A 27,559-nucleotide genomic window follows, 5' to 3' on the forward strand; every position below is an offset into this window, starting at 1 on the left:
TTCTTGAAGAAATATAAAATCTGAAATCCTAACAAAATGGCAAAGTGTGAGGTCTTGGCCAATATAAAATGCAAGGCATTGAGGTTGCCTTGAGTTGTTCAGCAAGTTTTCTGAAGATGGAGACCTACCCGGTTTGCATTGTTCTCCAGTGGAATCACCTTGGGCCAACGCTGCCTCTTCTTTTCACGTACAGCCATAACTAAGAAGCCAGGTGCCAAATACGAATAAAGGTAACAAGTGTATTTGTTTTTCCAGCTGCGGAGCTGACAGACAGCTGCTGGCGTCAGCAAAACACACCGGCAAACTCCGGCACGGCCTTGAGAACAGGAAGAGCTTTCCTCTCTCTCATGGGTGATGTGTGAATTTCTATCACACACCTCTGCCCGGGGAACTGGGAACCACTCACATACCCCACACTCTAAATCTCAGACACATTTAACGTTATCCAAACGCGTTGGCAATGAAAATGACCATTGGATCTTCTAGAGACAAACATGAAGGAGATGCTGGTGTGCGAATGGTTTATCTTTGATCTGTTCGTGCTTCTCAGAGATCTCCTCTGCTATCGCGGGGGCGGGTGGTGCGTGTGTTTCACTATTCACTTCCTCTAAATGGATATCTCGCGTTGAAATAGAGGTCTGGGCACAAAGCAGAAAAGGCGTAGCTCATATAAAGCACCTCTCGTGTTCCAGACTGGTCTCCAAAAACATGTGCAACATGCAGGGAACAAGAGAATGTGTTCTGGTTAACTCCTTCCTATGCAGGTCCAGAGGATGCTGCAGCCTCCCTGACTGATTGTAGCACCAATGAATAACAAAATCATCTATCCAGCAGAGTATCTGCTGAAGGATGGGTACTAGACAGCAACACCTGAAGAGCACAGCAGAGACAAGGCTGGTACCAACAGGACATTAAAGTCGACCACACAGACGTTCAGTCCCTCCAGTGATGCTGGGTGCAGCGCCAAAAATTGTTACCGCTCTTCCTTTGGCTCCTCTGAGGACCCGAACTGGGAGGACAACTCTTCAAAAGAGCTGGAAAAGAAATCTGACCTTATTTTTAAGATTTCGAAGACCACCTGCTTTTGAAAGTAAGGGAGAAACACTATTCCCAGCACAGAGCCTCCCACTAACAGCAACAGGAGGTAATAATTAAAGCCAAACAGCTTCGAATGTTCCACAAGAAAGACTAAATGCTTAGTAATAATAAAACTTATGAAGATTACAAATGGAAAAGCAAAGGATTCTCCCTCAACTCCTGAATATTCTACAGAGGGTGTCAATAAGCATCTGAGCTCTTTTATATATACGTATATATATATATATATACACACATATATATCTTACTGACTGCATCCTAAAAGAAAACCATGCAGTTTCCCAGAAGAGAAACCTCACAGCAACACGAAGAAACTCAGCACTGGTCTGATATCATTCTATTAAAAACTATCGTAGCCATAACTTAACTGTACTATGGTATTAAAATCAAGCTTTAATACTCCATTCTTAACCGGTTGACTTTAAGCAGCAGAAGGCTTTAACCGGGAAGGTTTTATGACCTGTTAAATCAGACTGACATTAAGAGATATTTTCAAAATATTAAATGCAGGTTCTCCACAGCCTTTGGCTTCACCAGGAATTACACGCCAGAGCTCTGAGAAGAAGGCACTGACCACACAAGCAGGGCTGAAACCTGACTCAAACTGGACAGAGTCCCACTTTTATGGCAATCTTTAAAAATATATACATATTTTTAAACCATATTTGAGCAGAAGAGTCTTTTGTCTGCCACGATCCGATTTCATTCCTCACTATTTTCCTGCAGCACTGATCACCGGCAAACTAGTACAAGTTTCTTCTAAGTTAATGCATTTACCTAGTGCAGGAAATTTTTTAAAAATCCCAAGAGAATGAGCAGGTGGCTCAAGAAGGAATGAAATTTCCATGATATTTAATAAAAATGCATCTCTTGTTTACAGAGAGTTTCTGCTATTCATTTGGTACATTCCTCTCCCCCTGTGCTTGCTTTTAAACACAGCCACTGTAGCGCTGGTCACAATCCTGCTTGCAAAAACCCAAACAAGACAGCTTTAGAATTGCTGCACAAGACGATATTTGCTCATCGCCTCCCAGCGAGGACAGACACCCGGCTATTCATCCCCAAACAGCCTGCAGGGTGCTGGGCCCAGCAAATACAGGAGCTTTCAGCGCAGCTGCCAAACAAGAGCATTCAAAAAGACGAGTCTCCATAAACCAGCCTTTTGTTCCCCTCCTGCAAAAGCCAAGATTAGTTAAAACACAGTTTGCGGTGCTTTGCGTTAAAACCCACAAAAAGCCAAAGGGAGAAGGAGAGAGAGGAGGGAGGAGTGGAAGTGTCTTGTTCACCAAGAGAGTCAATACACTGGTGGTCAATGCACTCAGATGTAGTGGAGGACTTTAAATTCCTTTCTATGTGCGAGGAGTGGTGACCCCGCATCTCTTGCCATGACACAGGGTGTTATTTCCCCCGAATTTCCCCACCAAACCTATCCAGGAACATTAATAAATACTCAACGAAAAAGTCCATGCAGGAAATCCCTGTAAGATACAGCTAAAGTAAATTATTGCCCTAATACGGCGCCTGTTTTCTAATCTACAAATACATATAACCTAATGACTTGATGTTCTAATGCAACCAAATCCTGCAAGGTAACCAAAACAGGCCAGTTTTGCACTATTCTAAGTACTTCCAGACAATACCATGGGCTGCAGGAAGATGTGCTTATAGAGCTGAGGATGATAGTCAAGAAGAGACTGGGCATTGTCCTCAGACTCATGGTGTGAACTTTGGGGCTGTCCTGTGCAGGGACAGGAGTTGGACTCAATGATCCTGGTGGGTCCTGTCCAACAAATGTAAACTCATTACCAAAACGGGTTTGACACGAATGAGCCTACAAGGCCCTACTGAAAAGCCACAAGTTCAGGGCCAGGTCAGGCTGGCGTGAAAACCCATCCCGGGAAACACCCCAGCACACCGTGGGAGTTCACCCGGGATGGCATCTGGGCCACTTCCTAGTGCTGGAGATTAAATCCCATTTACAGCTTCTAGTGGCTTTCTAAATTCCCTGCTCTAAGACACTGGTCAACTGGACATTTCTGCATTAACCACACACACAACCTCTATTTCAGCACGACTGCGGATGCACGAACAACCTTACAGCATTTTTAAATACCGCTTTGAGGTTTTCATGGATATGACCACGGAGAACAAAGAAATGTTGCCTGGAAAGCCAAATTAAAACCTCACTCTTGTAGATCTCATCTTTGCGGAGTTAAGGGATATGATGCTGAGGTGCTGACCATTTGACAGAGAGTGAGGGCAAAGAAATGCTGTCAGCTTATTATCAAATTCCAGTGAGTAGCCAATCTTCGTTATTACAGCCTCTTTCAGAAGTCAGTAATTTCAGATAGCTTGATATGATGCTCTGAGAGGTAAATTATTCCAATGGATTAGAGCTGCTTAACAGAAATATTTTGTATTTAAAAAAAAAAGAAAAAGAAAACAAGACAATTTTCCCAAGACAGATGAGACAACTAACACGTTAAGATTGTGATGGAAATTATATTTCCAAGGCTGGCAGATCCAAACTTGGAACTACTTACACATGCTGTGAATAGAGAAGAAAATGGTTGATTTACGGATGGTTTCTCATCCACTCTGAAATGCATTTTGGGGAAAAAAGAAATATTAAACCAACATCAACAATCCGGTACTTTCAAGCAACCTTACAATCAACCATTGTGTGCCATACGACAGACAAGAGAGAAAAAAATCCCCAGGAACAATAAGAAAACACATTTCAGTTTCCAGCTTCAAGAGTAGTAATGAAAAGCAAAGTGGGTAGGAGATTTTCAGAAAGACCTTAAATACTCTTCTGTAACCTAACAGTGAACACAAATATTTGCTTAACCTCCACCTTCAACATCCAGAAAAGAGCCAATTACTCTAAACGCTACCAAATGCCCCATGAAGAATTTGAGGCATGAACCACCACCACCAAAAAGCATCTGAGGAAGAGGCAGCTCTCCCACAATCAGAAAAGCTGCTTCATTTAGACATCCCAAAAACAACCGTGCTGGAGACGCCGGTGACTCATTATTAGCGCTGGAGCAGAGAAACCTCTTGAAGAGGTGAGAGGAAAATTCCGTTTTAATTGAAGAGCGCTCTCTAGCAAACTTTGCAACATAACAACAATCGGATATTCACTAAGAAATGTATTTTATAAACAGCCCTGACAGCCCTCAGCAGGCACAAGATGTGCCAGCTGTGCTAGGCCTAAGAAAAATAAAAGTGCAATGTTTATCTTTTAAATCCTTTCAAGAAAAAAGATTTACCTTAGTTACTTTAAAATTCAAATAACATAATGACTTTGAAAAATCAGTTTGCCTTGCACATTTGTCATCCCAGCTGGTGCCACCCGACTCCGTATTCCCTTGATCCAGTTCCTGCCTGTTTGCAGGGCTTTGTAAAAACAAAGAGCAAACCGATGACCTAGAAACAAATGTCGGCTCTCAAACTACTTTAAACTCATTAACTTTATACTTCTGTAGACTCATAACAACATCTAAAAAGACTGCCAAAGACTGGGATTTATTCTTGCCGAGTTGCACTATGAGAACATTTGGGTTTATTCCGAGCTCAAACTTCTTCAGGAATACAAGGCACATTTTTCATAACCCGAAGAATGGAGAGGAGGGGGGAGGGTTGTGGTTTCTATTTTTTTTAAGGGGATATGTTTACATGGCACGGAGCAGAGCCATGAATTCAAACCGGCTCCGGAACCGGAAGCCGTATGACATGTCAGCACAGCTCTCCGCCAATTACCAGCGTAATCACAAGTAGAATATTTCTTCTTTTTTTTTCTTTTTTTTTTTTCCACAAAGGGATGACACAAAAACGCTTCTCTGCATCACAACTGGTTATTTCTCATCCCGCTGCCCCGGACTATTCAGGCACACCGAAACAAAGCAGCTCAAAATACACCGAGTTTCAGATTTATGAAAAACGACACATCCTTTTAAAGAGCTCAGGGCTGGATTCCCTAAGACTGAAATATCCGCAACGCAAACATATAAAAAGGGAAAGTGAATATGCACCGTGAAAACTTTTAAAAATAACTCCCCAAGGCTATAAGTAACCATTTCAAAGGGGTGGTGGGAACAAGATCCATCTATAAAACTTCAATTTGAGCATTAGCGAAGAGCCCTCCCCCAGCTCGAGCCGCCTTTTATGTGGCAGAGCAACACACCTTTTCTTGCACGGTCGGTTGTGTCAGGTCTATTTTAAACACACTCAGCAGCTTTACAAAGTAAAACATCACCCCACTCTTCCACGCAGCTGAAAATGCAGATTGCCCAACGCAGGCTGAAAACTTTTAAGCCTGTCTTTATAAACAACCCGAGCCTAAAAGCTGGTGGGCATCCCTTGATGTTCGGGGAAGGGGCTCATCTCTCCTATGTTCTGCTTCCCACGGCTGTGGATCTGCGAGGTGAGCACCAGCACACACAGCACACACCAGCACACACCAGTGTGAGCACCAGCACACACCAGTACACACCAGCACACACCAGCACACACCAGCACACACCAGCACACACAGCACACACTAGCACACACAGCACACACCAGCACACACAGCACACACCAGCACACACCAGTACACACCAGTGTGAGCACCAGCACACACCAGCACACACCAGTGTGAGCACCAGCACACACCAGTACACACCAGTGTGAGCACCAGCACAAACCAGCACACACCAGCACACACCAGTACACACCAGCACACATCAGTGTGAGCACCAGCACACACCAGTACACACCAGTACACACCAGTGTGAGCCCCAGCACACACCAGTACACACCAGTACACACCAGCACACACCAGTGTGAGCACCAGCACACACCAGTACACACCAGTACACACCAGCACACACCAGTGTGAGCACCAGCACACACCAGCACACACCAGTGTGAGCACCAGCACACACCAGTGTGAGCACCACGACACACCAGCACACACCAGTGTGAGCACCAGCACACACCAGTTCGTGAGCACCAGCTGGATGTGCAGCGCTAACTCCACCATGAACTGTGACTCCCTTCCAGCTCCTGAGGAGCTTTAATCTGCTGCTGCCTTTTGCGGGCTATTATTAACCTCAGGGATAAACTCGCACCCTTTTAACCAGGTGCTTTAACTGAGGCGCTCTGCAGGTACAGCGGACAGATACCGTAACGCGGAAAGCATCACCTGCAATATTCACCAATTCAAACCTTTAAGATATCACCGGGAGGAGCGGTGAAACCCTCCTCCAACGCTGCGAGTTAATACTTTCGAATAAAAGTGTTAAAGGAGATGGGAAAGCTCCAGTTTGTGAGGGAGCCCCCCGGTTTTCGGGGCCCCCCGTGTCCCAGCCCCCTGAGGAGACGCGCCGAGCGCGGCCCGTCCCGCTCACCTTGTAGACGTCGCCGTAGGTGCCGCTCCCCACCCGCTGGATCAGCTCGTAGTCCTGCTGCGGGTTCCGCCTCAGGATATCCCCGCTCGGCCGCGCCGCCGGCTCCATCTCCAGCCCCGGGGGAAGGGGAACCGCGGCCGCTCTGCTCCTCTCCCCTCGGGCCGGGGATGCTGCTAACGCGGCAGCCGGCCCATGGCTCCTGCGGCGGGAAGCGCTCGGCTGAGGGGGCTCCCGGGCGCTGGGCCGCGGGTGCCGAGACAAAGGCGGCAGCGGGCGGTTGCGCGGCGGTTGGCGGCGGGGCAGCGCCTCCCGCAGCCCGCGGCGGCTCCCGGGGCTCCCCGGGGAAGCGCCGGAACCGGCGGGGAACAACCGCTGTGGGGAGGGAAGGAGGGAGGTCCCGACCGGCCGGCGCTGAGGAGGCGCCGCGGGCCCGCCCGCCGCCGGCCGGGGCAGCCACAGCCCGTCTGCCCGCAGCACGGCCGGGCCGGCTCCTACCTGCGCGCCCACAGCCCTTTGTCCCGCCGGAGAGCGAGCGCCGCCGCCGCCACTGCCGCCTCCTCCCGCCGCGGCCCCGGCCCCCACGCACGCACCGGGACGGGTCGGGTCGGGCCGGGACGGCAGCGGGACCTCCGCAACGCTGCAGCGCCACAGCGCGGCGGGCGGCACCGCCGCGGCCCTGCCCGCCCACCGCCCGCCTCCCCGCCCCTCGACGGGAGTGGAACCCGCGTTGCGATGGCCGCTGCTGGGGAAAGTGTGCTGCCCGCCCTGCGGCCCTCAGGCCGCTCCGCTCCGGCGGCCTCGCGGTTCAGCTGGGGCTGCGTTCCAGCAGGACAGGGAACTGCTGGAGAGAGTCCAGCGCAGCCACCGAGATGCTGAAGGGAGTGGAGCATCTCCTGTGTGAGGAAAGGCTGAGGGAGCTGGGGCTCTGGAGCTGGACAAGAGGACACTGAGGGGGGACTCATTCCTGGGGATCAATATGGAAAGGGGGAGTGTCAGGAGGATGGAGCCAGGCTCTTCTGGTGACAACCAGGGACAGGACAAGGGGTAACGGGTTCAAACTGAAACACAGGAGGTTCCACTTAAATACGAGAAGAAACTTGTTCCTGGTGAGGGTGGCAGAGCCTGGCCCAGGCTGCCCAGGGGGTTGTGGAGTCTCCTTCTGTGCAGACATTCCAACCCGCCTGGACACCTTCCTGTGTAACCTCATCTGGATGTTCCTGCTCCATGGGGGGATTGCACTGGATGAGCTTTCCAGGGCCCTTCTGTGGGGCTCCCGTGGGCCGGCCAGCAGGGAAAGGGCAGCCAGGGGGTGGGTGGTGTCTGTGTTCGGTAGAGACAGAGCTGGGGCTGCAGGTGAGCCCTGGTGCAGCTGGAGGCCCCACTGCCTGTCCTGGAGGTGACACCGTGAGCTTCAGTAACAGGGGTGAGCCTGGGGCTGCTGTGTCATGGAGCTTATGGAGTCACAGAATGTCACAGAGTGGTTTGGGTTGAAGGGACCTTCAGAGTCCATCCAGTGCCACCCCTGCCATGAGCAGGGACATCTTCACCAGCTCAGGTTGCTCAGAGCCCCGTCCAGCCTGGCCTGGGATGTCTCCAGGGATGGTTCAGCCACCACCTTTGTGGCTAACCCAGGCCAGGCTCTCACCACCTTCAGGGCCAACAATTTCTTCCTTCTATCTAGTCTGAATCTCCCCTCTCTTAATTTAAAACTCTCACCCTTGGTCCTATTACTACATACCCTACTAAAAAGTGTCCCCATCTTTCTTATCGTCTCCTTTTAAGTACGGAAAGGCGGCAATAACGTCTCCCTGGAGCTTCTCTTCTCCAGCTGAACACCCCAGCTCTCTCAGCCTGTCCTCCCAGCAGAGCTGTTCCAGCCTCGGATCATTCCTGTGGCTCCTCTGGCCCCTCTCCAGCAAGTCCATGTCTTCGTTGTGGAGAGACAAGTGTGGTGGCAGGCATGGCTTATCGGGACATAACCCTTGCTTTGAGGCTGGAGGAAAACCCCCAGCTTGCCTACACCACATATATATATATATATATTAATTTATTTATATCCATATGTATGCTTCTGCCCACCACCGAGCTGAGCTTTCCATCTTTGACGCCAGAGCTGTTCATGTGCATCCTGGTAGGGGTTATCACAGCTGCCATGGCAAAACCCCGCTCGGAGCTGAGTGCTGGACCTGAGCTGCTCCCAGAGAGGCTGAAATGCCAGAGGAAGAGGAGGAGGAGGATGTACCAGCTGGGGGGAATGTGGACACGGACTGAGTGGGACTCCCTGGCTCGCTCATCCTTCGCAACCTGAATTGCAACCTTGCAGCTGCACCACGTGATGCTTTTCGTGGGTATTTAGCTTTGTGGGCAGCCACTGCAATGATAGTCACATGAGAATTAACTCGTACTTGTTGGGACTTGCCTCCTTCGGCAAGTATTCTGCATCTGCCTTTCCTTCTGTGGAAAACAATGCCAGATGTACAAGTCTCTTTGGTGTTCGGGACTCCAGATTGGTTATTTAAGATCAGATTCTGCCTCTTCAGCAGTCGGAGGGCCCAGGCAGGTCCGATAGAGTCTATCAACAAAGTAGCTGGGTGCTGATTCTCAGTTTAAAATGGGGGCTGGGTTTTAAGCTTACTCCAACACTTTAGAAATTCCAGATGCGAGTACCTGAAGCAGCGGCGCTGATTGCATAAGATCTTCCTTTGAAACACAATCTGCAGCATAACTGATTAGGATCGGCGTGTTGCTTTAGGTTAAGCTCAAAGACAATGTGTTCAGGCTCTAAGGAACTGCCTAGTGGCATTTGATTTTATTGGGTTTTTATTTATGGGCTCGTTTATGGGCTCCAAAATGTAAACTGTCCTACTTGTAGAGAGGCAGGGGAGCACGGGACTGCTAACTTAAAGGGACTGGCATTTAATTTCCCCTTGTGCTCTGAAATCCTTCTACATCCTGTATGTTCTCTCCAACATAAATACGTACGTTTTCCTGAACACCCAGCAAATACAGAAGAAACTATTTACCCTTTAGGGAGCTGTATTTCCTCAGGCGATTTTTAACAAAACAATTACCTCTCCCCCACAAATTAGCTTCCTGCACTCCTGATAGTGAGCTGTTTGCGTCCTTTTTCTTTTCTCTTCCTCAGCTGAGGGTTCAAACGCCGCTTTTCGCTCTACTGATTTGCTGCTCTTGACGAGCCATCAGATGACAGCACAGGAAAGAGGCCATTTCATTTTCCAGTAGCAGATGGTGCATTAAGACTTGGCCTCCTAGAACGTCGTACAGATCCAAGGGCCGTCCGACGACTGCAATTTAATGCAAAAGCTCCTGTATTGACCACTATTTTGCCCCTGCACGCTGCCAGGCATGCACTCTTGAACACACGCCGATTCCCACTCTGTATTTTCCACCCCAGACCATGTTGCTTTTCTGGTCTAGCGTGTTAAGGAATGTGCTTTTATGCAGCATCTTTCATCTGGATGGGTCCCAGCCTTAAAAGGAATGTTAAGTGGTTTTACATAAGGCATTACGTAGGATTAGAGAATGTGATCTGTTTGCATTGTAGTGTTAAGAGGAAGAACAGCCAAGGTTATTTTAATGAGACTGGTAACGGTAGATGCAAAAGTGTAGAAATTTCTAAGAGAAAAATATAATAAAGGTGGGTTTAAAAGCAGCAGAATGTGCCGCGTGTGTGAATGCATGTTCGTTGTCAAATAAACTCTGAGCATGAAGGAAAAATACTTCAGCTGTAGTTTTCCTCAGACTGCTAAAGCATCTTTAATTTCACATAGTCTTAACAACCTCACATGGAACGTATTCAGTACTATTGTGCGGGCTTGTTTCATGTTTGCAAGGTGTTTAAATAATAAACTAGATCAGCTGCACAGCGATGCCAAGGCCGAAGGCTCATGAATCAACTCGAGGGCCTGCAGCTTTTCCCACTCATTGATTCCTGCAATACACTATATTTTATATCCAACTCCATTGTTGCGGAGTCCAAAGAAATGCTGCAGCATCCTCCCTATGATTTGAGATGTCGATTATTTTTTTTTGCTAAGCTTGTGGTTTGGGTTTTTCAGGCTGGTTTTCCTCCCCGATGGAACACATGCTGTCGTTTCACCCCATCACCCCATGGCCACGAGCAAGGAGCTATTTCCAGGCTCTCTGCGGGCAGCTTCCCACCACCGAGTCCAGGATGCTGAACCTACTAAAGCTTCTCGGCATCACCTCGGCAGCTCTCGGTGCTGGTAACGCCGCTTTGCCTGCCTGTTGAGCTCTGCTAGTGGGACAGGGCAGGTTTCACAGGGTCTCTTGTTGCTGGAATGTCCCTTTGGAGCAGCTGGGCCGGCAGTTGCTGTAAGCACATGATGACAAGTACAAAAAGATGCCTGGAAAAAAACTAAAGAGCTTGGGTAAGGAGGCTCTGAAGGGAACATGCTATTTCTGTCGCAAGAGCAGAAAGAAGGAGAGATCTTGGCAACAGATCTTTGGGTGAGAGAAGAAGGAGGAGATGGCATCCAGGCCTGTGAGATGCTTCTTATGTCCCGTGTGGGAATGTTCTTGCTCGAGAAATCATCAGTCTCACATAGACTGAGGATCTCTCTGGGGGTTGAGATGCTCAGAGGAGAGAGAAAAGTCACTAAGGGAGAGCAAAGCCTTTGCAGGCTGTCACGGGACTTGTGTCACTTGCAGGAGCAGGAGGATTAAAGAAGATACAGCTTGGCCCCCCAGGCCAGCTTTAACTGAGGTCCTTGTGCATGGGTTTGTTTTTCACGGAAGGAACAGGAGCGCTAGCGGCTATACGTTATTTTTGTGTCACCCTGTTTACGTCGATATATCTCAGGAGACTTTGCAGCTGATTGTGCTGTTTGCATTCAAAGGAAGGAAACCAGCTGGATGCCCTTCCCTCCCCCGGGCAGCACGGGAGGGCAGAGGTGAAACAGGCAGCTCGAGGATGCAGGAAAATGTGGCCATTTAATTAAAAGCATCATTAACAAGCGGACTTGAGAGCATTGCCTGGAAACCTGGCTGCTCCCCCTGTGTCCAGGTGCATGAACCTGGCTGGAACATATTGCGAATATCTTGCTGAATCACGCAGGCAGGTGGATTGGTTGTTTCTGCCAAGATGCAAGAGGAGCTGGAACCCTTTCCCTGGACGGTGTGTATCTTCAGGGGGAAACCCTAGAAACAAACTTGGCACACACAGATTTTGGCTTGGACTTACTAAAGCCATGTTTGCAAAAAAAAAAGAGACTGACAAAGAAGGATGTTTTGAATATACAGGGTGTTTCAAAGAGATGGACCCAATTTGAAATCAGTACATATTAAAAATGGGTCCATCTTTTTGAAACAACTGTGGCGTCCATCTGCCTGTCAGTGCAGGAGAGAAAGAACAAATTAAAACCAATATTGGAAATAGATGGGAAGTTGGGCTTAGGGGGGATCTTATGAGCTCTAAAGAGAAATAAGAGGAAGGAAGATTGGTTGAAGTTTTGGGCTGATGGCCCTTTATCTACATGGCTTTTTGTGTTTTTAAATAGTCCCTTCGATTCACAGAGCATCTTCCAGAAGGCAGGACACAGACTGATTAGTTGTTTAATTAACTGCTGAAATTTCGCCTCTTCCATGAGTGAAATACGATGGTTGTGTTACAGCCACAGTGTGCAATCTTGTTTTCAGAAGCAGCAAAGGTCATTCCTCTGGTTGCAAACCCCATGCAAATGTAGGTGGGCATAAACACTATCTGGGGAGAGAAATAGGAACAGCAGGAATAGAAGGATTTCCTAAGCATCAAGACTCGCTTCACTTCAAAATATTGCAGTAAGAGAAAAACAGTAAGATGTTAGGAAGGTTTCATCTTTCAAGAAGAGTGAGGGAAAAGCTGATTCTGTTTTAATACTTTTTGATATTTGCTAGGAATTTTTGGCCTCTTAACCCAAGAATAAGGTTACAGCAATTAAAACAGCAATGACAAATCACTGCCACAGAGTGTAACTGCTTGCGAGAAGTCTCCTCGCAATGCTCTTCCAACACAGTGAAGATCTATATTCCTTTTACTGTCCCACGTGATTAAGCAGAAGCAGTGACAGAGAAAAGACCAAGAAGGCAGAAGTGATTATAATAACTGCGGGGAAGGAGCGAACATATTCGAGAACCTTGTATAACCACCGTAAGAACAGATCTGTCACTCAGGGTGAAGACAGCACCTTATCTGCGTCCCAGCAAGGAAAACTCGTGGGGACGGCACCGTTTCCCTCGGCAGCAAGTCCCGACAAGTATTTGGTGGCACCTGCGAACCAGCAGAGCTTTTGCAGCGTCCCTTCCCCACCGCTTGCATAAGGATTGCACAACACAGCCGGTTTCTGTTTGCGAAGGGCTGGGGATATGAAAAAGCAACTGCAAATGCTGTCTGGGTAAGTGGGCCAGTCGAATCAAGGTGAATTATGAAACTGCCTCTGCAAGCTGCGTGAGCACATGATGGATTTAAATCCAGGTTTTCTCCTCATTCTGGGGCCTTTTCAGCTTTGTGTGGCCTGGCACACCGTCCTGGGGACCCCCCAGCTGTGGGCTCTCTCTGCGGGGTATTTTCTCTTCTTGCCTTTCCCCCATTTAGTATCGTTTTTCCTCAAGAATCTCTCCATTGTGCGCCTGTTGGGCATGTCTGCTGTGAAATCAGCTCTTTGCAACCTGGCAGCTCGGGCAGCAGGAATGTGAGGATGCTTCCTAGGAAGGGCCGTTTGCAACTGGAAGAATAAAGGAAGGATGAATCAGTGAAGGGACGGATGGTGTATGAAAATGAACGAATGCTGAGTCACCTCCTGGAAACAACAGACACCATCTGCAAAACCATGACTTGGATCATAGGAAATAATGCAGGAAAAAGCCTTGGGACTTCATGCAGACAATCCCCCGGCACAGCACAGGATCAAACCTCTCCGCTCCTCTTTCCCTTTGATACACAATGGAAAGACAGAGGGAAAAAATGCCAGTAAATGGGGCAGTACAAGCTTGGCCTGAGCAGCAATTCTCAAAGCACATGAGGAAAACAGAACCTGAGCCCATCTCAGTTTAATTGGACTTTCAAATTGACGATCTCCCTTTCCATCCTTTCCCCCTCCTCTCTGTTTCCCAGCTGCTTTGCTTTTAATCTCCTCTTTCAACCTCCAGCGTAAGAAATCCCCCCTCACAATGCTGTTTCAAAGAAGCAACAGGCACTTGCGACTTCAGAGATTACTTCTGAAAATTGTAAGGAAGCTTCTACCAAGGCTGCAAGTGGCTGAGCGGGGCCGGCAGCCGTGGGCAGGAGGATTCAGCTTCCTGCCACCTGAGCAGCTCCAGCGAGCCGAAATTATCTGTTTCACTGCGATGCTGAAAGCGCAGGGAGGAAGCCAACGGGAGGCAGTCGCGCAGTATTGGAGAAGGCACTTAGAAATTAACTATCAGCATATCAACGGGAGCGCAACAGCGCATGGCTTTGGCACGGATGAGCAGTTCACGTTTCAATGTTTTTCCTGCTTTCAAAAACGACGCGTGGATCCTGCCAGTTCCTGAGAATCCAACAAAGCAGGACGGCCGTCGGCTTTCCCTGACCACTGCAGGCCAGCGTGCAGAAATGAGCAGTGCTCTCCCAAAATCTCCTCTTACAAACACAATCTGGGGTCTGTTCCCTCTCATCCTTCCAGATTTTGGCCCGTACAATCCTCTGGCGACTGCCGCATTTCCAGTTTAGGGATCATGTCTCGAGTGCCATGCTGTTCTTCTTCCAAAGAAGAAGCAGCACAGCTTCAGACGAGTTGACCAGCAGCTTGTTGGCATCAAAAGTCCGAACAAGCACTAGCTGGGCACGCCGAGGACAAGCGTGCTCGCCAGGATGGCAGCCTGCGGTGTGCAGGTGGGACTGGGCGAGCAGCCAACATTGCAAAGGGCTTCAACACTTTTCCTGGGCTGCTCAATAAACACAGGCCTGGGATGCTGCAGCTGGCGAGAGAGGCAAAGAAAAATACATCAGAACATGGCCCCTGCATCCCTGTGTTAGGAAGAGCGTGACCAGCAGGTTGAGGGAGGTTGTTCCTCCCCCTCTGCTCTGCCCTGGGGAGGACACAGCTGGAGTTGTGTGTCCAGTTCTGAACTCCCCAGTTTAAGAAGGACAAGAAATTACTGGAGGGAGTCCATGGGAGGGACACAAAGATGCTGAGGGGTCTGGAGCATCTTTGTGATGAGGAGACGCTGAGAGGGCTGGGGCTGTTCAGCTGGAGAAGAGAAGCTGAGAGGGATCTGATCAATGGGATCAATGTCTCAGGGTGGGTGTCAGAGGATGGACCAGACTCTGTTCAGTGGTGCCCAGCGCCAGGGTGAGGGGCAACGGGCACAGACTGAAACACAGGAGGGTCCATGTGAACATGAGCAGAAACTTGTTTGCTGGGAGGTGCCAGAGCCTGGCCCAGGCTGCCCAGAGCGGGTGTGGAGTCTCCTGCTCTGAGACATTCAAATCCCCTGGACCCACCTGTGTGATCTGCTCTGTGACCCTGCGTGAGCAGGGGGGTTGGACTGGGGGATCTCCAGAGGTCCCTTCAACCCCAGCCGCTCTCTGACTCCATGATCCCTCCAGGTGTGATGTTTTGGCTGAGGGTACAAGGGACACCTCGGGGCAGCCGGGCAGCCCAGCACCACTGCTCCTTTGCAGAAGTTTTGCACCTGGGCATTCCTGTGTGCTCAGGCTGAGTCATGGTCTTACGTGGTAAAGCACTGAGTCAATCTCAAAGACGGGGTGGCAAACACTTGCTGCTAGAGGGAAATCTGGAGGGAAGGTGCAAGCTAAATTTTCCCCAGGGGTGCCCAAGCCCAGGTCCTTGAGCTGCATCTTTCATGCTGCATCTGTACATGTACATTTGTCTCCTGTCTGTGGATGCTGCTGGGTGTAGGTGCCCATGGGTGGGCTTAGGTGTTTGTCCCCCATGTGGGTGTCCCCACAGTGAGCCCCGTGCCCTGGTGGGGGTGACCTGGTTGTGCTGGGTCTGCAGGAAACTGTTACCTTGCCAATAGAACAGGCCCAGGTGGGATCTCTCAGCAAAGCATATTTTATTAACGATTTTGCAAGAGCGGGTGTTCCACCTAAAGGTAGGCACCTGAAATAGGGCAAAAAGCCCCTGCTAATATCCCCCCCAAATCCCAGCCGCAAATTCCCTCCCCTGTTCCCCATTGGTTGGGAATGGCAGGGTTTAGGCTACCAAACACCTGCCTCAGTTTACCCATCTCATTCATCTAATTCTAACAACCTCCCTCCCCTTACTGATTTATTTAAAATATGGATTCTTGGCTCTTTGGTTACCCTTCCCCCTAGCTTAACTTCTAAAATAATCTGTTTGCATCCTGGGATTAGTTTGAAGAGACTTTCTTTTACATTGCGGATTCATAGTCCGATGTCTCTTAGCTCTTCACCCCTATGCTGGGGTCAGGCACCAGGTCCCCCATTTCGTAAAAACAACATTCCTCCTTCAGTGGCTCTTTACAGGTCCCCCTGATGAGGTTCTTAGGGACATGGTTTAGTGCTCGAGTCAGGTTATGGTTGGACTCGATGATCATAGAACCCCAGAGTGTCAGGGGTTGAAGGGCCCTGGAAAGCTCATCCAGTGCAATCCCCCCATGGAGCAGGAACACCCAGATGAGGTTACACAGGAAGGTGTCCAGGCGGGTTGGAATGTCTGCACAGAAGGAGACTCCACAACCCCCCTGGGCAGCCTGGGCCAGGCTCTGACACCCTCACCATGGAGAAGTTTCTTCTCAAATTTAAGTGGAACCTTTTGTGTTCCAGTTTGAACCCATTGCCCCTTGTCCTGTCACTGGCTGTCACCAGAAGAGCCTGGCTCCATCCTCCTGACACTCCCCCTTTCCATATTGATCCCCAGGAATGAGTCTCCCCTCAGTGTCCTCTTGTCCAGCTCCAGAGCCCCAGCTCCCTCAGCCTTTCCTCACACGGGAGATGCTCCACTCCCTGCAGCATCTTGGTGGCTGCGCTGGACTCTCTCCAGCAGTTCCCTGTCCTGCTGGAGCTGAGGGGCCCAGACCTGAGGGTCTCCTCCAACCGAAATGATTCAATGACTCTATGACATGCCCCCCCACCTTGGTTGGTGCCCCGGGTGTGGGGACAGCCCCGGGACGTGGATCTGCCCGCGCCTGCCCCACGCGTGCCCACGCCTGATGCCCCACGTGTGCCTGCCCCGTGGGCGGGTGCGGCGTGGGCGGGTGTCCCGGGGGCGGCCGTGCCGTACCACGCCGTAGCGGCGGGCGGGGATGCTGCTGCTGCTGCTGCCGCCGCCGGCTCCCCCGCCCGCCCCGCGCCACCGCGGCAGCCGCGCCAGACGCAGCGCGGCTCGGAGCGCGCACGGAGCCTCCCGCAGCCGCCATGGCCCGGAACCGCCGGGAGAGGAGCAGCTGGGGTAGGCGGCGAGGGGCGGCGGGGCAGAGCGGGGAGGACGAGCCCGGGCGGGGCGGGCGCGAACAATGCGGGGCCTGCGGCGGCCCGCCGGGGCGGGGGGCGCGCCCGGCTCCGCCTGGGCCTGGGCCGCCGGGGCGGGGCGGCGGGGGAGGCCGCGGGCGGCGGCGGGGGGCTCGGCTGCCCCGGGAGGGGCTTGCGGGGACGGAGGGCCGCCCTCTGCCCACTCCCTCCCGGAGGCCACATCTTTGACACCCCCACACCCCATCCGGAGGTCTGGCCGGGGTGCCCGGCTGCCCGATGGGAGCGTGGCCGGTGGGGCGGGTTAGGCTGGGGGTGCCCGTTATTCTGGGCTCCCCGCGGGGCGTTGGGCGGTTGGGCGGCCGCGCCTCGCACTGCCCGGGGCCGGGAACCCCCGGCAGCCGCCTCCGCGGGGAGCCCGTGGGCCGCCCCGGTTCTCCCCCGGCCTGCCGTGCCGTCCCTCGGCCCGGCGCTGCTGTCCCCGCAGCACCTGCCCCCAGTCCCGGTGTCCCCTTAGTCCCGATGTCCCCTTAGTCCCGATGTCCCCTTAGTCCCGATGTCCCCTTAGTCCCGGTGTTCCCCCAGTCCCCGTGTCCCCTCAGCGGGGACCGGGGTCCGGCTCACCCCACCTTCCCCCCCAGAGAGATCTGTCTTCCCCGGCAGGTCGCTCCTTCAGAGGGTTTGTCCCATTTCTGGGGGCTGCAGGGCTTTGTTGGTGTGTCAGCCCCTCCGCAGAGGGGCCATTTTAAATCCAGCTCAGTACAAGCCCCGCTGAGCCCAGGGGAGCTGGCAGCAGCATTGCCAGGGAGCGGGATTGCGAGGAGGGGGAAGTTCTGCGGCATCTTCCTGCGAAGCTTCGCTTCTCCAGAGCCGCCTGCCCGCAGCGCGCTGGGACCCACCGGAGCTGCTGCTTCCCCTCTGGAGCCAGAGCTGGGCCCACATGTGGGCTGCACCAGCAAGCAGAGGGGCTCCTGGTGCCTTTTAGACTCGTAGAAACACAGAATGGTTTGGGTTGAAGGGACCTTCCCTGCTCCCCCATCCCACCCCTGCCATGAGCAGGGACATCTTCACCAGCTCAGGGTGCTCAGAGCCCCGTCCAGCCTGGCCTGGGATGTCTCCAGGGATGGTTCAGCCACCACCTCTCTGGCCAACCTGGGCCAGGCTCTCACCACCCTCAGGGACAACAATTTCTTCCTCATGTCCAGCCTGAATCTCCCTCCTTTAGTTTAAAACCATCACCCCTTGTCCTATCACAACAGGCCCTGCTGAAAGTCTGTCCCCATCTTTCTTATCAGCCCCTTTTAAGTATTAAAACACCACCATAAGGTCTCCCCAGAGCCTTCTAGTCTCCAGGGCTGTGGCTGAGCCTTCTGCATCCAGTTCTCAGAGATTGCTTTACCAGCTTCCACTGGTGCACTGTTTTATAGAAAATCAGGTTTTATACAGCCATTTGCCGTCAGTTGAGGATGCTGGGGAGTGTGATTTGTCATTTCCCCCGAGTTGCGTTCCACATGAACTCATGGTATCCCATCTAGTCAGACAGAGCAGGTGAGCTGAGCTGTGATGTTTGGATACACAAATTACATTTTAATTTGTATAGATGAGTGTAGTATTTCCCATGGTAATGACTAGCAGACGAGGGACATGTTTGCAGAAGCGTTCAGATAACGGAGTGTGTGATTGGAGTAAACGGAGTGGCTCGTGGTCTTTTTGCAGGAGAGCGGGGAGAAAATGAGCAACGCTCATTTGATCGGTGCCGTTTTTAACAGTGACTCTTGACAAAGGTCGTTAGACCCTTGGGTAAACTGGAGGGAAAGCTTCCTCGTGAATATGGTGACATTCTCAGCTTTGTCTCGCAGAGCTGTCAGCCCCGTCTGTGTGTGTGTTGAGCATTGCACACATGTACACATGCTGGTGCTTTCCCGTCAGATCTTGATAGCATGAGAAGAGAACGCAAATGATGCCGAAATGGGTATAAATGGAGAAAACATCCTCTTTGAAAGTATCACCTTGGTCCAGCAAACCAAATAGACACATCCCTCAGTCTAAACGAGCTGCCAAGCCGTACTCGAGTGAAATGTGATGTGTCACTGATTTGCTGAACTCTTCCTTACGTTCTCTGTAAGTTTTGCAAGGATCTGGAGCTGTCCGTGGATCCAAGTGGATCTCTGTGGGATCAGCCACCTTCTGCAACCCATCCACAGGTCAAAATCACACCCAATCTTCCACAGAGCTTTACCTGTTCCTAGAAATGTTTCTTACCAGGCTGGTTGACATAACAGGTAATAAATTAGAGAGCAAAATGCCTGTATTTTTTACTAGAAAAGCCCCCTTTAATAAAAGCACGCATTTATACAACAGAACCTCATTCCATGAAAGACGCGTTTACATCCAGTGACTGCAGCATTGTCTGGTGACATCAGTCTGGGGGGTGACTGTCCCACTGTTGCGTTTTTCAGCCTCGCTGGCGAAGGAGGAGGCTCAGGCTTTTACTCAAGCTAAGGCATAAAGTCCTTGCTGTGTTCTAAAAATGGGCTTATGGGTCATTAAAAATATTACGCTATTTCGAAACGGAGCAAACTTTGTCCTCATTGCTGTCTGATTAGTCAGGCCTGAAAACAGGCAAGTGCTTAGTGCAACCCTTCTCCTTCGTTTCATAAAAATAATTTGCATTTTTAAAGCTCACAAAGCAAATTAGGGTGAGTGTGGCACCCAGAAGAAATTGCCTCGGGTCGGCTATCAAAGCTGGGTTACTGTCACACATGTACATCCCCGGGAGCTCGTGCAGGGGCGTGTGATGCATCAAGCGTAGGATTTAGCCGCGGGCAGAAGGTCAGCGTGAGGCTGTGCGTTGGTTAGAGCTCTTTTACTCAACGTGCTAAGTGGTGCGTAGACCTCACAACTGCTCCTGGTTGCTGGGTGAATGGCTCAGGGAGCTGCAAATGTCTCATTTCTTTTGCATTATTTTTTGTAGGAGTAAGGGACACAGTTTTTCCCAAAATAAGGATTTTTAGTCTAAATCCTGACTGGTGAAGTCCAACCAGGTCGGTGATGGCTTATAGTAGGTTACACCAATGTTTTCTGAAATCCTTTGTGCTTGGCAGTTGTGGACGCCCAGCAGCTGGCTCCCAGTTAAACCATTAGAGATCTCTGCTCCCAGTCACTCGTTTAAACAGCACAGACTGGAACAAGGTGTGTGAAATCTCTCCTGTTTCCCATCATGGCCCGTGTATTTGGGATGACCTACTCATCAAGAATTTGGTTCCAAAACCATAAAAGGGATTACAGAGGTTATACGTACTTCTTGGTCAGGATTTTAAGACTGGATGTGAGATTCATGACAGGTCTTAAAGGGTCTGATTGCCAGGATGGGCCGAGCAGCTGTTTTGGGGAGAAGGGACCCCTCTCCAGCACAGACTGAGATCATCACCACCACCCATTCAGACTGCACAGAAATGGGTTAAACTGGAAAGAAAATGATGATTTTGGTAGTCCTTTGTTTTTGTGTTTTTTTAACTAATAGTGCTAACATCCTTTCTGTTTGTCATATGTTTTCTGACCTTTTATGGTGGATTTTCAGATTCCAGTTGCTGGCATTTCTTGGTGAGACTGCTGGGAACCTCCTGCAAATGAAAGCTGAGACAGGCAGGTCTTTACACAGAAAGCCACTAGATATGAGAAGATTCACAACCACATTAGCAGGCTTGTAAATGAGAAAAGAAAATGAAGTGTTGGGACTTGAAAGAAGAGACAACATGACAAGCTAGAGACCTAAATCCAAACTAGACGTTCTGCTTGGTCTTTGTGCCTTTGGTTTTTGGCAGCAGCATTGTACAAAGAATTTGAACAGCATGGACTGGTCTGTTGCAAGTTGAGCAGGAAAAAGGTCAGCCTGCCTGTCCCCTTTTTGGGGAAGAACTGGGATGCCCTGAGTGTCCCTGGCAGTGGTGACACGGTCCTCTCATTGTGTCCGTGTCACCAGAGGCTTCGGTGTTGGCTTCCTGATTCATGGAAGGGGGGGAAGCATGGTAGGAACTTTGTGGTATCTTGCTGCCTTTTCTCTGCTAACAGCACAAATAAATATAACTCACAGGCAGCAGGTCTTATATTAACTCCCCTGCATTGACTGGAACCTTCTCCAGCAGATGAGTGTGGCTGGTGGAGGTATCATCATGGGATGTCCCATGCGTCATCTCCAAAAGTCACTTCAGTCTAGAGAGAGCCCAGCTCCTTTGTTCCCTCCAGAAACTCCCACATTTGCTATTGGCTGGAGGAAAGTTCAGTGTTACGACAGTAAAGTAAATGAACACAAATTGCCCAAATGGGGTGGAGAAGGTGCTGAACCAGTAGAACATACTTAAAGTGCTCTATATACATAAACATTTTCTCCAGATTGTGATCACCTTTTGTGCTATATTATCCGATTTCCAGGGACATTTACCAACCATTATTTTCAGGCAAAAAGGGCAAAATTAATGTCACGTCAGAAGTGACTAAATCAAATAGCGTGGTTGAGGCAGGTATGTTGCTGACAGGGTGGATGAAGGACCACACAGAAAACGAGAGTTTTGGAGATGTATTCATGCAAGATGCATTTCAGTCATCATGTCACACCTGAGTTTGGATAAAATTAAGTATGGGTAAGCAAGCAGGCCCAGGATTTGTGTCTGAGAAGGAGATAATGGCCTCTTGGTAGCACTTTCTTATGACAGTCTTCTGACGAACACAGGTGGGAATAATGTTCCCTCTGAGTTGCTCACCTTGCCTTTGAATCAGCCCATTCTGGCACACGAACTGGCATGGACATAGGTATATAAATCTCTAATGTGACCTCAAATTTCCTGAAAAACTTGTAGAAAAACCTCTGTTTGATGTGCTTTTTACCCAAGGTAGTTGTGTGCCTGTGTCTCTGAAGGAGATGAACTCAGCCTGGGAATTTGGCAGTGGAAGCTGTTCACAGAATCCCAGAATGTCAGGGGTTGGAAGGGCCCTGGAAAGCTCACCCAGTGCAATCCCCCCATGGAGCAGGAACACCCAGATGAGGTTACACAGGAAGGTGTCCAGGCGGGTTGGAATGTCTGCACAGAAGGAGACTCCACAACCCCCTGGGCAGCCTGGGCCAGGCTCTGCCACCCTCACCAGGAACAAGTTTCTTCTTGTATTTAAATGGAACCTCCTGCGTTCCAGTTTGAACCCATTACCCCTTGTCCTGTCACTGGTTGTCACCAGCAGAGCCTGGCTCCATCCTCCTGACACTCCCCCTTTCCATATTGATCCCCAGGAATGAGTCCCCCCTCAGTGTCCTCTTGTCCAGCTCCAGAGCCCCAGCTCCCTCAGCCTTTCCTCACACGGGAGATGCTCCACTCCCTTCAGCATCTTGGTGGCTGCGCTGGACTCTCTCCAGCAGTTCCCTGTCCTGCTGGAGCTGAGGGGCCACAGCTGGACACAAGATTCCAGGTGTGGTCTCCCCAGGGCAGAGCAGAGGGGCAGGAGAACCTCTCTGACCTACTGACCACCCCCTTCTAACCCACCCCAGGTCCCATTGGCTTCCTGGCCACAAGGGCCCAGTGCTGCCTCATGGTCACCCTGCTGTCCCCAGGACCCCCAGCTCCCTTTCCCCTACGCTGCTCTCTAACAGGTCATTCCCCAACTTACACTGGAACCTGGGCTTGTTCCTGCCCAGATTCAAGACCCTACACTTGCCCTTGTTATATTTCATTAATTTTTTTCCCTGCCCATCTCTCCCAACTCTCCATTGCTGCACTGTAGCTTCACCTAAGTGGTAGGAGTTGTCATTAAAAAGTTTCACATTTGATGTTGCCATTTGAGACATGCCTGTTGTCACAGACAGGTTTGGTGGCCAGTAATCACCCAAAGCTCTTGTTTCTGTCAGCAGTCTTACGCAGGAAGGTCCTAAACCACTCGTGTTATCAGCGTAATCATTCATCTCCTCGTTTCGCCTGCCAAAGGGAAAAGGAGCTGAGTTGGCCACGCTCTAGTTAAGCTGCTGTGCTGCCAGCTGGATGACTCGGAGCTGCCGGGAAGAAGGTGGACTCTCCATCCTACCACTGCTCCAAAAAAAGCAAAGGATGGGCACGGAGCCTGGCAGCGTTTTCCAGCCTAATGGGCGCCCTGCTGCCCGCACCCTGGGGTGCAGAGCAGTGGGGTGCTCGCCAGGGCCACGTGTGAGTGCAGATCGTGTTGGGCAGAGGTGGTAACGCTGCTGTGCAGCTGGGGTGTAAGAATTATTCGGAGAGGAGAGCTTGGGCTCGCGAAGCGAGACCCCAAACGGCTACCAAGTGTGGCCTTTTACCTGCCATTCTTGCTTGTTGAAAGACAGGGCTAATTTATTACGTGATGGTTTTCTTCATCTGTTTCTAAGCAATGCCCTGCAGCTCCCTAGGTGCAGATTTCATGGTGGGCTTTGCCATTTACCCATCGTTTCCACAGGTTTAGGAGCCTGCGTTGCACATTGTTTTATGGCAGCGCTGTGATTGCATCTGTACCTCCAGGCTGGGGCTGTGTGGGCAGCCGTGCCCTGGGTGTAGGAGGCACAGGTAGGATAGAAAGGCGAGGCGGATTTGTGTGTGGTGTTAAACCCAGCTCAGGAGGCTTTGTGACCCTCAGAGAGTGCGGTGCAGGCAAGATGGCAGAGGAATGGGTACAAGAGAGGGCTTTACTCCCCTGCTTCATCCTCACCATCTCCCAAGAGCACCTCAGTCTAGACACCCGATGGCAGCCCTGTGCTGGGGGAATTGCCAACTCACAGCTGGCCGGGAGCGCTTCGGGATTCAGCTGTGCATCCTTCGTGCTTATTGCTCTCAAACATCCCCTCTGCTGTTGCTTCAGTGCTTTATTTCTCGTTTTCCCTCATTAGCCGGCTAAGACGTGGAGCTCTGCGCAAGCCTGTCTCGGCGACAAGGCGAGGACGCCTGGTGCATGCTCAAAGCGATGCTGCCTCTCCCAGCCTCCCGTCGCTGTTGTGCAGCAGGAGGTAGTTCAGCATGAACTCGTGTCACAGCAGCAACCACGCTGCATGTGATAAGTACAAGGGGGACGGCGGCTTAGAGAGCGATGTCTTTCTTTGCCAGCGCCGTTTGCAGAGGGCAGATAAGCTGGAGGTCTCTGGAGAACGCGCGGAGGGATCACTGACTGTACGGTCTGTTCGGCGCTTGGCTCGTGGTATTGTTGGTGGTGCCGTGATACGTTTGTAATGTAGACGGCTGGGGTGAACACAGCTTCAAAAAGGATCGGTGCAGCTATCGCTGCTGATTCAATGAATCCCTAGAGAGCTGCTGGTAAGGTACGCTCCATTCCAGGGAAGTAACAATGAAAGCTTCCCATCAAACCTCTATTTTCTCTCCTTAGTAGTCTCTGTTTTTCCACGCAGTAAAGTAACTTGCTTCAAATACCCTCAGAATAGCAGCACTGCATGATGTCTGTGTATTTTGGGGGGGAAATAATAGCCCAGACTGCAGCCTCTGCCTTTTCACGGGCAGTGCTTGGATATGTGAGGCTCCTGAGATCCCAGAGAGCACAAGAACAGGGCTGCAAATTGGCTTTCTCAGGGGCCGGTTAAGCAGCTTGTGTTTGCACAGGTGATGGGTCACGTCTGCATTTCATTCCCTGGAATGAAACGTATTTATTATGCAAACTCATTTAAGGGAAAAGCTGACTTTATTAGTTGGTCTCTGGAAAGCAGTCAGCGTTTCTGTGATCTGTTCTTCCATAGCTAAGGAAGAACAGGCTTAAGCAAGCGCTCAGCAAAGGTACATTGCATAATTAGTGACATCTAATTTATCTAATTTATTCTTCTGTAGGAGCTTAAATACATTAGACATTGGCGGTCAGCCTGTACCCAGGCACAAGATGAAATGTGCTGGTTTAATTTATTTAATTTAAACCGAAAATAAGTCCTAGGACAGCTGAAGAATGCTTTATTTTTCCCTTAAACTCTCCTAAAGTGAGGTGTAAGTCTTGTATTTTGGGGCTACCTGCGTGAACGGAGCCATTTCCTTTTTGCTGTGTGAATGCAAATTCTGATCTCCTTCGCCTTCCCCCCTTGAATCACCGTATGGAAAAGAGACGTGGATTCCACCCCGCTTTAGAGTCATGGAAATGAGCTGTTATGAAATGGGGAAAAGGAACCGTATCCTGGCGATTTCTGAATGAGCAGCCTGAGAATTGACGTAATTGCAAAGCGCCGGGAGAGCCGGCAGAAAGGAGGAGTCGACTTAGAGAACGAGTGAAAACTGGAGTGTTTAGGAACACCGTGCTCTCCTCCTTTTCCTTTTTGTCCAGATGATGCTTTGCCGTTGCTTCCTTCAGCACAGATAACTAATTTATACCAGAAAGACCAATTAAAATAGTTGCTTTTCAGTAATGCGCTGTCATTTTATAAGATAATCCCTGGCTCTTCAGTACAGCAGATAATCTAATAAACAGAAAACGGAAGTTTCATCATGTGGAAATAAATATAAAAGACGGGTTTATCTGCAGAGGGCGTACATGACAGAAGCAGAGATAACAGGGTTGAAATTAGTTCAGATACCTGCCTAATATAATGCCTTTTCTCCTGATATTTCCAGTGAACTGGCAAATCAACATATCCTACTCATAATACTTGGAATTTTGAAGGAGAACCTGGGAAGTCCTGTGGATGTTTGTGCCCATCTTGGTACCCAGCTGGTCGCTCCCATTGACTGCATGTGTGGGATGAGTAAAACGCAATTTCACCTGCATGCCCGGTAGCTTGACTACAGTCACAAACGTTTAGATTTAACTCAGATTACAGGTTTTTTCCTCTCTCTGTAGTGAGTCACATCCTGTGCAAGGATCTCCCCGCTGTCCGCAATGTGTAGCTGTAAAAAGAAATTGGACTTGGCTGAGCGAAGCGTTGGGAAACACCACGGGAGAGGAGGTTTTGCTGCCTTAGACTTTCTAAGGCACTTGCAGCATGGCAGTGCTTATAAAGAACATGGGAGCCTGTGACCCTTGGGTCTGTACATTTTGGGGAGATTTAACATGTTTTTAATGTGCTGGGGAGATGTTAGTGCTGGAAATGGTGGCAGCACAAGGACTGACCACTCTCAGATGCCTTCGTTTCTCAAGTCATTCGGTGATGCGTGCCTGGATCCTGGGTGGCGAGGGTTTAGATTGCAGGGTGACAATAAAACCCTGGCGGATGTATTGTTAACGACCACTTCCCCTTCAGCCCCTCCCTCTCCCCCTTCCCACTCAGGTCAGGCGATCAGGAGGGAAAGAAGGACAGAGAGAAGAGAGTTGGAAAAATTAACAATGTTTTACTAATGCTACTGGTAAGAATAGAGAAAATAATACAAAATATACAAAACCAATCTTGAAAGTCTCAGCAACTGCAGAGCCGGCAGCCGAAGTCCTGGACTGGACTCTGCAGCCAACCGGAGCTGGATTCAGTCTGTCACTGGCCTCAGTTCGCAGGGACGATAGCAAGGTCCTCTCCTAATGTCGGCCAAAAGCAAAAAGGAAAAAGAAGGGGCGAGATCCTCGTGATCTCCCACTTTTATATGAAGTATCATGTGAATGGGATGTTATACTCAATTGGTCAGTTTTTGGTCACCAGTTTCTCGTTGCCCCTCTGGCGAGATGTCCATCCATGCTTATCAATAACTTCGCATTCCATTGCTGTGTTCACCAAAACATGTGTCTGGTTCTCCAGGAAAATGCAGCTGATATGAAGCTTTATCTGACAGGCAAATTCACTAAAAGAGAAACTTGTTTTTTAACAAAACCAGGACAGTGGGTCTGTGTATTTGAAATAATGTTGTTTTGCTTTGTTTTTCCCTGGAGGCCCCTAAGCAGTGATGTGGGGCTGGTGTTTGGAGGGAGTTGGGTGGTGTTGCTTTCCGACTGTTGCGGGCTGGTGGAGAATCGAACGTTTCAGAGCATGTAGGACTTTTGTTTTGTTAAATATCCTCCAAGCATCGGGAAGAAAAGATCTTTGTCTTTCAACTGTGAGCAAAGAAAGCTCGTAGTATATGTCTGAGAGGCACCAGAAATCCCTTAGCAACCGGCTTAATGATCCCAATATTTTGTTGCAGGATCATAGGAAATCAGAAACTCGTACAAAAGCACTGCTGTTATTTCATATATGAACTTGCTGCTGGAGGCTTCTTTATAAAGAGGCCCAGAATGGGTGAACGTGATTCCTCTTGGTGTTTATAGCTTGCCTTGTAGCATGTGCATGCATAGTAATTGTGCTTTGAAACTGGCTTAAAACTGGGTCCCTAAGATCAAGTTCCGAAGCGCAGACCGAGGAGGTTTAACTTGGGGCTCCCAAAGTTGCAGCCTGAGCCAACGAACCGGGAAGATGTTGTAGAAATGTGGGGGAACTTCCCATCACTGGTGAGATCTCACGTGGCCGTAGGCGACTGATTGGCACGGTTAATCACCGTTGGCATCTCTCTGCTGGGAACATTTGGAAACGAGGAAAGGAGAATCCTTGGAGGTGGCAGCAGGTACCGTGACGCCTTTAAAATCATGATAATTCCAGCTGCTTTCGGTCTGGAGGATCATACAAGTGACACGTATCTGTTGGGCACATTCCTGTTGCCGAGCGTGGGCGCGGGGACCG

At 50.2% G+C, this 27,559-nt stretch overlaps 2 protein-coding genes across 2 annotated transcripts in view; one reads left to right on the forward strand and one right to left on the reverse strand.

The window, feature by feature from the left end:
- Positions 1 to 6,602, reverse strand: part of MAP4K5 (mitogen-activated protein kinase kinase kinase kinase 5) — a gene marked incomplete at both ends in the record, with an annotated part of 61,783 nt that extends 55,181 nt beyond the window's left edge. Inside the window, one exon of the mRNA XM_080346157.1 lies at positions 6,495 to 6,602. Within this exon, the coding sequence (XP_080202283.1) occupies positions 6,495 to 6,602 (108 nt within the window). The remainder of the gene's footprint in view (positions 1 to 6,494) is intronic.
- A 10,294-nt stretch (positions 6,603 to 16,896) lies between these two features.
- ATL1 (atlastin GTPase 1) overlaps positions 16,897 to 27,559 on the forward strand; it is a gene marked incomplete at both ends in the record, with an annotated part of 28,787 nt that continues 18,124 nt past the window's right edge. The window contains one exon of the mRNA XM_080345876.1: positions 16,897 to 16,930. Coding sequence (XP_080202002.1) covers positions 16,897 to 16,930 — 34 coding nt within the window. The remainder of the gene's footprint in view (positions 16,931 to 27,559) is intronic.

The sequence above is a fragment of the Nesoenas mayeri genome (assembly GCF_963082525.1).
Source record: "Nesoenas mayeri genome assembly, chromosome: 5".
NCBI lineage: Eukaryota > Metazoa > Chordata > Aves > Columbiformes > Columbidae > Nesoenas > Nesoenas mayeri.